Source organism: Perca flavescens, chromosome 11 (assembly GCF_004354835.1).
Source record: "Perca flavescens isolate YP-PL-M2 chromosome 11, PFLA_1.0, whole genome shotgun sequence".
In the NCBI taxonomy this organism is placed as follows: Eukaryota; Metazoa; Chordata; class Actinopteri; order Perciformes; family Percidae; genus Perca; species Perca flavescens.
Window position 1 is genome coordinate 26,698,541 of NC_041341.1, and position 12,590 is coordinate 26,711,130.

The following is a 12,590-nucleotide window of genomic DNA, read 5'->3' on the forward strand; positions in this document are numbered from 1 at the left end:
ACTTCATTATCAATAATAATCTTGTTTTTGAATTTGCGTGAATCTGCCAATACACTGCCCCCTCTCCCAATTGGTTGACATTTTCAGCTGCTAAATAATTATTGCAAATAAAAGTCATACATTAACTAATGACCCTTTTAGCTCTATTTATCTCTCATTATCTGGTCAAACACGGAAAATCACAATGTCGACTTGGATAGAAGAAAGATCATGTTTTGTTAATACAGTTCCTGAGAGCATCAATGCTACAAAAGTCAATACTGAATAACTAAGTGAGACAGGTTTTACAATGAAGTACTTAAGAAGAAGGACAATTTACATGTTTCACTGGGATTACTAAGGGACAGTCTAGCCACATACCAGAAGGCTCCCTGTGCATTTTAGAATAGATTTTAAGATTTTGTTATTTGCTTTTAAGGCCTTAAATGGTCTGGCCCCGAAGTATTTGTCTGAAATTTTAACTTTGCGGGAGCACAACCGGTCATTGCGTTCTTCAAATCAGCGAGTTTTAGAAGTGCCTAGGTCAAGGTATAAACGTTGGGGTGATCAGGCTTTTGCAGTTGCTGCCCCGAGACTCTGGAACAAATTACCCCCTGATATTCGCACTATCACAGATGTAGCTCTTTTTAGGTCCAAACTCAAAACTTATCTGTTCTGTCTGGCCTTTAATACATAGCAGTGGTGTGACAATTGCATTCTTTTGTTTCTGTGTAACCTTTTCTGATTTTACTGTTTTCTATGTTCATTCTTTCTATTGTATGACATGTGTTTCTGATGTTAAGCACTTTGGATACCTGCTGGTATTGTAAAGTGCTATATAAATAAATTTTGATTGATTGATTGAATAACACTAATAATTTCTTACACCACATAATGTAATAACCCAGAAATACATAAAGAGTGAAAATGTGCTAACTGGTGGGGCAACATGAAAATTATGGACTGTATGTTGTCCCTCTACAAGCCAAATCAGCTACTGGAGTCATGAACCTCATCACAATTTTACACTACTTAATTTGACACCTGTAAAAGGACAGTCAGCAACTTATATCCACCAGCCTCCAGAAAAGCAAATCATGTTTACTTTGAGTTCCTGAATCAAAATCTAAAGGGAAACAATTGGCCCATCATCTTAAAAATAAGAAGAGTTGTCTCATATGCCATCAAATAAATATTAACTCATTTAATTAGCCATTTAATTAGACAATGACAACCAGCCTAAACTGATTGGCTGTTGATTATGCCCATTATATGTATGTGTTATAAAAGCTACAGGAGATGTGTTAAAGCATATAATTTAGCAAAACTGCATGAAAACATTAAGGCAGTGTGTGGGTGGAAAAGTACTGACACAGAATTTAAAGTAAAACAGTAGATCACTTACTTTAGCATTATGCCCTGTAAAATATTCCATTGTCAGCTCAACATACATACATACATTCATACTGTACATACATGTCTTTATGTAATTTCTAACATCACTATAATATCTTAAAATATCCCTACAGTAACTTACAATATTTCTCTGCCATCAACATTGTATTTGTGCCTCGTGGCTTTATACGGCTTTATGTTAGTGTCTCAGATTTTATAGTAACATATGTTGTTTAATGGGGACTTGGTTTGCCTGTCACAGGTGTTTCGATCTTAGACAAATTATGCCACTAAACTGCATAATTTCCTAGGATCCTGTGTCCTGGTCAATAACTACTAAGTAAATCAGGTGCTAATTACACAGAGATTACACATAAAATGTGAATGAATGGTCCTGCATGTCCGTGTGCTTAAATCTATCTAGCAGTACAGCACTGCCACAGTCTCCTCCATTGTTTAAGTAGACAATGAACCGTGTAATGCCTAATTCAGGCTTGATGAGGATCCTCCACTTTACTGGCTCCAGCATATCAAAATTAAGAACGTATAGACAAAAAGAAAATGTAACCTTTTTAGACATTTTGAAATGTAGTGAAACATTGAAATCAAACACAGTCTTCTGTAACACAGTGCTTTTAATTGATAATTTTGACAAGGAAAATAAAGACCCATAGCATGAAGCATTGCCATGGTTTTTCAGTTGTATTTGGACTATCTTACCATTATAAAAATCACCACAGCAACAAGAAGCCAGCAGTATCGTAGTTGACTGACATCCCATGATGCCCACTGGTGTTTGTTTTTATTATCCATTTCTGGGCCTCAGTGTGAATGTAGCATTTGCCATAAGCAAGGGAGCTGCTGGCCAGCTGGCAGCGATGACCTGCTTCGCTTGTCACTTGCCTGGCTTTCCACACAAAAAAAATCTATAATGAAGCTTTATGGTTCTTCGGCACATTAAGTCGGCGTTCAAGCCAGCTACATAAATAACATATTGTATCAGATTTTTTTTGTCCTTTTTCAAAGAAAAACACAATCGTTATCATCTGATCAAAAAAGACATCTCTGATCTCCTTTGTTATGGCTCTGGCCGGGCAAGGCTCTTGGAAGCTTTTGCTATGAAGAGCCGCCGTCTTGCAGTGCTTGCTTTTGCTCATCTGTCTCTCGCTCTCCTCTGGTCCTCGCCTTGATTCATCACTCATCCCGCCTTTGCTGCGAGCCTTGGCTCAGGATCAGAAGTGTTTAATGGCTGGAGCAGATGTGTGTGCATTTGTGTCTGTGTCTGTTGGTGTGGAGGTGGCAGGCGCAGTGTGGGGGCCAGGGGAGAGGCTATCAACGTGTATGTGATGTACAGTATGTGTGTATTTGTGTATGTGTGTTGCTGCATCCTGCAGCTTTAGCCACAGCATGTTTCCACAGGCATAGCAGCATGAGAGAAGGGCTGATGGAGTGGATCTGTATAAAGATGAAAGATAATGAATGCGTCAATCCACACAGACAGTCACTAATGGGCGTTCAGGGCAGAGTATCAGAGGGTTCTTCTGGCTAAGGAGCTGTGGCAGAGGGTGATATTATCACTATAAGCTGACCCTATCAAGGTTAGGATTACATAGAACTTAATGCTTGATCTTCAAGGAAGCAAGTGTTGGTGTGTTATTTGTAAACTCACAGAATCCATCAACCATTATCCACTAAAACATTTCCCAAATCAAATATGTTTTGCTTCTCCTCAGAGACACGTTTCAGTATTGGTTGTTGCCTATACAGTTGGACTCACAGTTATAGCTTGTATTGTATAATGCATAACTCTGGTTGGTCTATTACTTCTGAATACCCATCGGGCTGTCTGAGTAATTTGTTTTTATGCATTTGGTGCATTATCAGCTGCAGATGTGTGCTGAAGTTGTTTCCGATTTCTTTTAAATGTTCCTGGAGCTAGCAGGGGAGCCAATAAAATGTTTCCTGAAATAGTGTTGGCAAGCTGAATATAAACCACCCTCAAGTATTAGAAAAGAAAGTCTGACAGTGTTATTGATGAAGTTGTGCCTATCAGTGAGGTTTTTCTGTCTCTTTTTGCCCTCAGGAGACTGCCATTTGACTGTGTGGTCGTCTTGGAGCTCTTGCCAGCTGACCTGCCTGGAGGGGCGGAGTTTTGAAACCACCGGGCGCCAAGCTCGCTCTCGAGCTGTGATCATTCAGGTCATGGAGAACCAGGGCAGCTGCCCACATCAAGTATTTGAGACCCAGCCCTGTAAAGGTACTGAGGAAACCATGTATACACATACCGTATGTCGGAAAACCTTATATATTGACATATATTGTGATGAGAGTTGTCTTAACACAACCTTATTTGAAAGCTCTGATGAACCCACTATACGCTACTTGCTCAGCACCAAACAGCAGACATACAAAGCGAATGACCTATGCTATGCTGAACATAGTGGAGCATTTATCTGCTAAAGAGCCAAATATTTCCCTCAGGAGTTTGGGGTGTCCAAAAACAGCTAAAAGGAGAGAGAAATGAAACTACAAATGAATGTTAATGCGGCTTTGTGTGTGCTTGATGTGTAAATTAGAAATTGTTTTCAAACATGTTAGTTTACTGACTCTAAGTAGACCTAAAAATCTATCTGTTAATAAGGTTCAAAAGGTAACTTAACACCAAGGTGAAACGGATTGTTTCACCAACCCTTTTCTGGTTGAATGTTTCAAGGCTTTTACGTTACCACACCCAGCTGTGATGTTAGGGTGTAGTGGACACGCCCCGAGCATCACTGCAGCTATGGGGGAGAATCCCAACCACTGGAGGTCAGCAAAAACAAGGTTTTAATTGGTTTTAAGTGGGTCTTATTCTCTCTATAAATGGACAACCAATTAGGGGGAGAAGCTTTGGATATTTAAATATGAAAGCCTCACATCCTTTATAAGGATCAATGAAGTGGAAATTGTCTCCTAATAAATGTTCACTATACTTGAGTTCTACTAATGAGGGCCACAGAAGAATTTCTATTCCATCCCATTGACCTTTCTCTATATCAACAATGTTTCATTTCCGGGATTGTTCAGGTGCCGCCGGATGTCCCTAATTTTCGGAAAAATAATGGACAGAGCCTCTGGGTCCGAAAAGTGAAGTCAATGCAGAAATTTCCAGCAGGGGGTGACTACACTGGTTGCAAAAAGAAGCCGGCATGTATGGAAGTCTATGGGGAAATTACCCTACTTCTCAATTGATTTATTACCTCAGTATACATTTTCCTAATGGGTTTGTGGTCTCAATTGCTAGTTTCAAGTCTTCTTCAATACAGCATGATGTTAATTTTTTCTAAATTATGCTCCCATTTGACAATAGACGAGAAAGCAGGGGATGCTTTAGGGCATGGCCGACCTGTCAATCATGGTAGAGGCTTAGCAATGCTAACCATGGCCCTGTGTACATTAAAATAGCTGTGAACTTGTTTTGGGGTGCTGTCCATATTTTTGTCTTAAACTTTGACCCTCTCACTGAGTTTTTACTTCATCAAAGTTAATTGGAACATTTTGGTCGCCTAAAAATGTCATGTTCCACATTCGGTAGCACCCTGCCAACCAAGCTAGCTAGCTAGCGTTAGCTCGTAACTTAAAGGAACACGCTGACTTATTGGGACTTTAGCTTATTCACCGTAACCCCCAGAGTAAGACAAGTTTATACATACCCTTCTCATCTCTGTGCGTGCTGTAACGCTGTCTGACGGTTCCAGCATTAGCTTAGCCTAGCACAGATCCTGCAGGTAACTGGTTCCAACTAGCCTACTGCTCCGAATTGTGACAAAAGTGACAAAATAACGCCAACATGTTCCTATTTACATGTTGTGATTTGTAGAGTCACAGCGTGTACAAAAAACAACGTAACATGAGACACAGCCATCTTCTAACAGTAAACAAACCGGGAACTATATTCTCAGACAGGCTTGCTGCGAGCATATCACTCCGCCCAAGTACTATATTCTTCCGCCTGAGAATATAGTTCCCGGTTTGTTTACAGTTAGAAGACGGCTGTGTCTCATGTTACGTTGTTTTTTGTACACGCCAGACTCTATAAATCACAACATGTAAATAGGAACATGTTGGCGTTATTTTGTCACTTATTCGGAGCAGTAGGATTACTGGAACCATTCACCTGCATGTTCTGTGCTGGCCTGATTCCGCTGGAGCCGTCAGACAGCATTACAGCACGCACTGAGATGAGAAGGGTATGTATGGACTTGTCTAACTCTGGGGGTTACGGTGAATAAGCTACATTCCCAATAAGTCGGCGTGTTCCTTTAAGGCGATAAAAGGCGCCAGTTCCCGGAGGTCTGTCTTTGCTTTTTGGCAAAACTCCGCCCAGTGACTTGCATCCGCCGATAGAAAAATCTGCAACTTTCAATCTTTAGTCATCCTCAATAGCTCAACCCTCTCATCCAAAAATCGTGAGCGTCGTGCGTCAAGATGGCGACGTTCAAATTGCCAAACTCAAAGGCTTTAAAATGGAGGTCCACAAACCAATGGGTAACGTCACCTCTGCAATGTCCATTATTTTTATAATCAATGGTAATGGGGCACTATTACCTTGAAAAAAAAAAAAAAAAAAAAAAAAAAGGGGGAGTATTTGCACCTTGACATAGCACTCATCAACCCACACACTGCCACAGCTCTTTACAGATATTATGGATTTGAGGCTTCTTTTGGTTTCAATAACTATACACCTGTCTGTACCAAAAGGTGATACTACAAGTGTTTTTTAAATGGCCAGCCCTGCTGTAAATGGCAGTGATTGTAATGACAAAGTCATCATTGAAGCTGTGTCACAGGTTAGCACTTACAAATTATAAATACAGTTAAAAGGCTACCATTAAAGTGTCAGTATTTGAACATACAAAAGAAAGGTCATGGGTGCTACACATAGACTGTTAATGGTGCTACACCACTTATCCAATTTTGATGAAAGATAGAGGCATCTAATAACTGACTGACCCAAAAGGGATGATTGTATTACACAGGGAAGTACTGTATGTAATTATTGTTTTTAAATCTCTAGTGCAGTTTTAATTTTTAACATCCATTTTTTGTGTCTATATCTTTTGATTTGTTTGCTTCATTCATTGTACTATTTTTGATTGCTGTACCTATTTAGGCCAACACCCCTTTTCCCTCTTTAATTAGCTTCTTGTAAAGTTGCATGTATAATGGTAATTGTCATGTTGGCATTCATTATAATACTGCACACCTGTGTAGCTAAATGTATGACTTTATACTGTGTTTAAAGGCCTTTCCTGCTGTGTTTCTTCTATTTGTAATCTTGCCATAAAATTCAACACTGAATGTGTGGCTAATACATAAAATCAGGCTCAGGTGTCTTTGGCTGTTCTTCTCTTCAAATAAGTCTTCCCCCATAGCTCACCCCAGGTAAATAAGAGGCTTCCTTTTAGAAGATAAGAGGTGTTTTTCATTTCCAACCGATTTCTACCATCTAATTTTCTCTAAATATGCCTCTGTCTTGTAGCTCACTGCTTCAGAGGAAATTGTGCCCTTTTCCTTTCACTACAAACATAATACATAAATATCTTACTTTATAATATGAAGTGGTGGTTAGTAATGTCCATGGGAGCCTAACGACAGGGCTGGATGCCCAATACAAACTGCTAATGACATTGTCTCTTCCTCTCTGCCATTGCTACAGGGGGGAAATGCCACAGTTACCAGTGGAGGACTGGAGGATGGAGCAACAATGAGAGAGCAGTGTGGTGTCAGCGCTCAGATGGTGTCAATGTCACAGGTGAATATAGTTGCCGTGTCTTGTGGCGTTGTGCAGAAGCTCGTAAGAACACACATTCTTATAGAAATATGAATATCTATGTACTGTATATCTGGCAGTTCTGTGTTTGTCCCCCTGCACTGAACTGAATCTGTTCATGCAGCAAAAAGCTGCATGGGGTCTCATTTTTTTAAATTCAGTCTGGATCACATGAATATGTGCTACAATATCAGATTGTTTGATTGCTCAAAAAGGAATTTGTAAGCATTGCCATGACAGTAAGTGGATTTTCTTCAATTCATTTGAGAAAGTTGTCACATTGGTAATTTTGGCAGAGGTGGTTGTAGCAGATGGTTTAGAATGGATTTCCTTGTTGGTTCAGGAGATAATTGAAACGTTTGAAAACAAGTGAGAAGGTAGGATACAAAAACGGATGTGATGTATTCGCAATAGTTAATCTCAGTTTACAACATCATTACACTTTATATGGGTTATGCACTCTGTACTTTCTATCTCTAACACACTCGCACACGCACGCACACACACCCACACACTCACACACGCACACACACACACACAAAGAATAATTTTAGCATAGTGTTCTAGTTGAATTTAACACCTTATTTGATCTGCCTATACTCAGTGCAGCCACCATTGATTTCTCCTCTCCCTCTTAACATAAGTAATCAATAAGCCAGACTCTGAGCTGGGAGGCTTTCAATCCATACAAATATAATCATGCATTTGTGTTTGTGGGAAGAAAAGCAGGCGTAGAGAAAGAGAACAAAGGTAATAGCGCTGTGGGAACGAAAGCTTTCGGCGAGCTTGATGTGCTGTAAATAGTGGGTGAATGTGATCTTATCGCTGTAAGGAAGTGTTTCTGGCAAATATGAGCCCAGGAGGAATAACCTCCTTCTGCAGAGAAGGCAAGAGCCCAAGGCATTACTCTTTGATATTTTGACATTCAATTTTCCATGTTGGAATTAAAATGTTCACAGATTGATCAAGGACCCTGATAGGCAACTGAGCCCATTAATCAGGTGTGACAGTACATTCATTTAGTGATCAATGGCTAAAGGAACAGAAATAAGAACCTGTTGTCTCTTCCTCCAGGGGGGTGTTTCCCGCAGAAAAGGCCGACCACGGTCAGACACTGCCATCCCGCGTGCACTAAACCCTTCTCTCACTGCACACCGGTAAGATCATTGTACTTTGATCAGGCAGCTGTGATCTGTGTAATTCTCACTGTTTTTCGCTGCTTCCACCTGCTACCACGTTCTAGGTAATGAGTTAAATGGATTTTGACAGATGTCATTTCTAATTGTCAAGAACAGGCATTTAAAGCATAATTACATTAATACCAATGAGTGTGGGCTCCGTCTCAGTTAGACTACACATGGATTAGGGTGACACTGCACACAAGCAGCTATGAAAATGAAAGGGAATAGCCTAAACTTGACGTTTTACTGCCCCTTAGAGTACCTTTCACGTAACTGCACTTACAAAAATGCAAAACAGCGTAACTGATGCATTTAGGAAGCTTTTGATTTGTCATTTTGTTTAATACAATTTGAAATGCTTAACGCAGATGAAATATCCTAACAATGTGTCAAAAGTAGAGTCCACAATGCTTAAAAAGTGATCTGGTGTATTGCATTTGGTTCTTGTGTGTGTGTGTGTGTGTGTGTGTGTGTGTGTGTGTGTGTGTGTGTGTGTGTGTGTGTGTGTGTGTGCGTGCGTGTGTGTGTGTGTGTGCTTGTGTGTGTTTTTTGCCTGGCTGGGGCTTAATTTCATCAGTGTTTAAATCTTGGAAGTGCTGGTGTAATCTACCCCCTGAGGAGCACAGTTTAATGTCGGGATTTAAATAAATCAACCTGCGTTACTAGCAGAAATTGTTTTAAGAGAGTCGAGTAAAGCAGAGTAGTCCCTATACATGGCAAACTGGTTTTTCAGCAGCATTTTGCATCAATGGGAAAGTAACGATCGCAGTCGTCTTGTGTAGGCTGTAAGTGATGTTCTCCGTCCAATGCAGAGCGGAGTGTGTGGGTGTGAGAAGGGTTACACTGAGGTGATGACCACACATGGCTTCTTGGACTACTGCACCAGAACGCCGGGGGTGGATAACAACAAGAAAGCTGATGTGAAAACCAACTCTGGAAGATTAAAACCCGGGCCGTCTCAGGTCCAGGACCTCTTCAGCGAGTGGACATTACGACCTGTTGGCCCAGGTACTGAAATGGAAATCATCTTTACAGCTCGACCAGTGTGCCTGTGATTATTCCTGCCTTTGTAGCTCTAGAATCACTGGACTGGGGGTGGAATCCATTGTAGATCAATGCCTCATCATTAAATGCTGTAAAAAAAAATTAAATATAAAAAGCTTAGTGGACCATAAAAATGTCAAGAAATTCTAGTTTCTCCTCTGCAGTATGTTTGAAACATACACCCACTTCTTTGTTATAAAATGCGAGAAAAAAAGTTCTAAAGATCGCCAGACAAAAGATGTAGACGTAAATATATTCAAAACTTTGTATTAAAAATCCTTTTTGATTGCACAGATGGAAGAGTAAAGCTGTGGGTTTACGCTGTGACTGCCGTTGGATTCATCTTAATACTCTTCGTTATTGCATTATCATTCCTGGTCTGGTATGTACTATATTGCTTTCTTAACAGATTCCTCACATTTTTAAGAACTCAAGCGCTATTATAGGCCACACATTGTAGGTGAGAGCAGACGGAACACACCTAGATGCAAAGCTAATTCCTAATCATCTGCTTTTCTTTGAAAAAGTCAAGAGTTATATTCCTGACAGTATTGTGTCTGCTGTGTGCAGCTGCTTTCAGATAATGGAATTATTTGTTAAGACTGAAATCTAGTTGGGTTGCTGCTAAATCAGATACACTCAGCATTTCTTTTTCTTGTCTATTTATTTCAGTAAGCCATCCAAAACCACTAAGACGTCTCCTCCACCGCAGAAGCCCTTGACCCTGGCCTACGATGGTGACATGGACATGTAACCAGGCTGCTATACCTCGAAAGGACGTGCTCGGCCTCGGACAGACTCCTGACTGCGTTCAGATTGTTAGCAAGCACGTCCATCACATACCACTGATTGTTGGCCAGTTTGAGCTTGGGTGACTATTTGCTGTAGTGCCAATTGTATTGCAAAAATGCAGCGGACAGATAGCGACGATCGCACCTGATTTGCTGCTGAAGGGCAGTGTAGCCCATAATTATGGCATCAGTCAACTTTCCTCCCCAAGGAAGAGGAACAAAAGCCAAATATGGTGGAAATGAGATAAAAGGTCTCTAGACATAGGAAATAAATGGACCTCTAGTTTCTTTTTTTAACTGCTTGCAATGTGAACGCACAGTTGAAGCACTGTTTGCAACCCACAAGTCACAAGGACTCCTAAAAGGCAAAGACTAAATGGATTTTTGAGTTTTATTGTGTTAAGAATCAGAGTCAGCAGTCACTCATGCCATTCAAAAGCGGAAAAACAGAACATTTGGCATTTGACTTTGTCTTTTCAGTGCTGGATCTTTGTAAAAAGAAAATGTCACATGCCTTTTGGCTTAAAAGCCTTTTTTTGAATTTCTGAGAATAAACAGGATGCCCTATGCACTACATTAGTGCTGATTCACCTTTGTTTTTTCCTTTCAAATGACTTTTCTAGTGTTTTAATTGTAATGCAAGTTGTTGCTGTCAGATTGTGTTTTGTTGATGATGCCATATGTTGTGTATATGTGGAAACCAAAAGCAGGCTTGCCTTGAATTTAACAAAACAATGATGCAGTAATTTTTCTCCTCCCTGATTCTCATAAGACTTCGTAATTGTGGAATTTTTTTTGGTCAACATGGTCAAGAATTAACAGCAAACAACACACACAGACCTTTTAATGCTAATTATCAAATGCCAGCATGATGAATATCATACCTCACACACACTCTTCCATCAAATCATGCAAACAAGAAAGCACTGATCGCCAAAACAAATACAAGAATGGAGATGGTGAATTATGAACTGGATCACACACTGTGTATTTTTAGAGCAAAAATGCTTTACTTCTTTTCACAAGGATGTCATACATTTTTGTACACCATTTATTTCATTGTATTACATCCATTTACAAAGTCATTTGACAGAGCAAGACGAGCTACAAGTTTTTGACAGCATGTGTTCTTTGCTTCCTCTTTTATTTCAGTTTTTGGACCACAAAGACAGGGCTCAAAACATGACAGCAAATACCAAATATTTGGGAGCACAAATGAATTAGGTCATCTCTCATTTCTTTTTCTCTAGCTCATGCAAAAAAGTAATGACTTTTCTATAAAGACCACATCTACAATGCGTCATGGGGGCATTCATAGTGAATTATAATGCATTTAAATTGTTTTAATAATCTATGCTGCATCATAAGTCGTTATGTTCGTTGCTAAAATGCAGAGAATCAGAAATAACATTTGTCTGCTTTGGGAAGGGAACCTTAAGTTGTAAAACCTACATGATATATTGAAAGTAAGAAAAAGACAAAATGCATTTTGTCAAGCTTTATTTTCACTATGGATAAAAACAGTGAGTCAGGGTGTTCTAACAAACAAACAACATCAACAAAAATTGACAAAATGTATTTTGTGGTTTTCTTACTTTGAATATATCATATAGGTTTTATAACTTAATGTTGCATTCCTAACACAGACACATTTGGCTTGAAATTTCCCTGCATGGTTTATTAACATTTTGGCGCCTTACATAATAATCACTGCATGCAAATGCATTACACTTTACTTACCACCAACAATGAAATGTTATGATGAAGCATGCATTATTATAGATGCATCAATATGAACTTTACTTAACACATAACATAACTTATGACACAGCAAGGACTATTATAGCACACTATGAGTCCTTATGGGTCCTATGAGACTCTACATTTAATAGTTGGTATGTATAGGTGATAATAGATAGTCATAATGTATTTTAAGCCCCATCAGTCTAGAGCATCGATAAGACACTTGAACTTATAATTCATTATAAATCACATCTATAATGTTTTATGACTGTTGATATAGTGCATAAGAAAACATATGCAGTAATGAGGCATTTGAAATGTTTTATAGATCCCTATGAATGCCCTCATAGAAAGTGTCACTGACTTGTCTTTTATTCGGCCCTGGAATTGTTTCAGATTTCCACTTACAGTATAAGGCATCTACAATCTTAGTAAATCATCTTCATTTTTTTTTTCTTCATTTAATCCTCTTGGCCCCATTGGGAGCATAGGGCATCCACCATGGATCTCCACATCACTCTCCTCTGCGCTAAGGTCTTTACTTCTTGCACGGAGGTCCCCGTCTTGGTCAGTTCATCAAGCGTGGAACGCCTCCAGTTGGATTTAGGTCTCCCTAGCTTCCTCTTGCCTTGGGGATTATAGTCC

The 12,590-nt window shown here is 39.6% G+C and overlaps 1 protein-coding gene across 2 annotated transcripts in view; it reads left to right on the forward strand.

Moving 5' to 3' along the window:
- The window catches only part of thsd7ba (thrombospondin, type I, domain containing 7Ba), a 181,675-nt gene extending 170,210 nt beyond the window's left edge, over positions 1 to 11,465 (forward strand). For both annotated transcript variants that reach the window (XM_028591769.1, XM_028591770.1), the window contains 6 exons: positions 3,458 to 3,631; positions 7,073 to 7,168; positions 8,261 to 8,343; positions 9,180 to 9,375; positions 9,706 to 9,793; positions 10,084 to 11,465. In XM_028591769.1, the coding sequence (XP_028447570.1) occupies positions 3,458 to 3,631; positions 7,073 to 7,168; positions 8,261 to 8,343; positions 9,180 to 9,375; positions 9,706 to 9,793; positions 10,084 to 10,165 (719 nt within the window). In that variant the 3' untranslated portion in view covers positions 10,166 to 11,465. The remainder of the gene's footprint in view (positions 1 to 3,457; positions 3,632 to 7,072; positions 7,169 to 8,260; positions 8,344 to 9,179; positions 9,376 to 9,705; positions 9,794 to 10,083) is intronic.
- Positions 11,466 to 12,590: the final 1,125 nt, after the last annotated feature.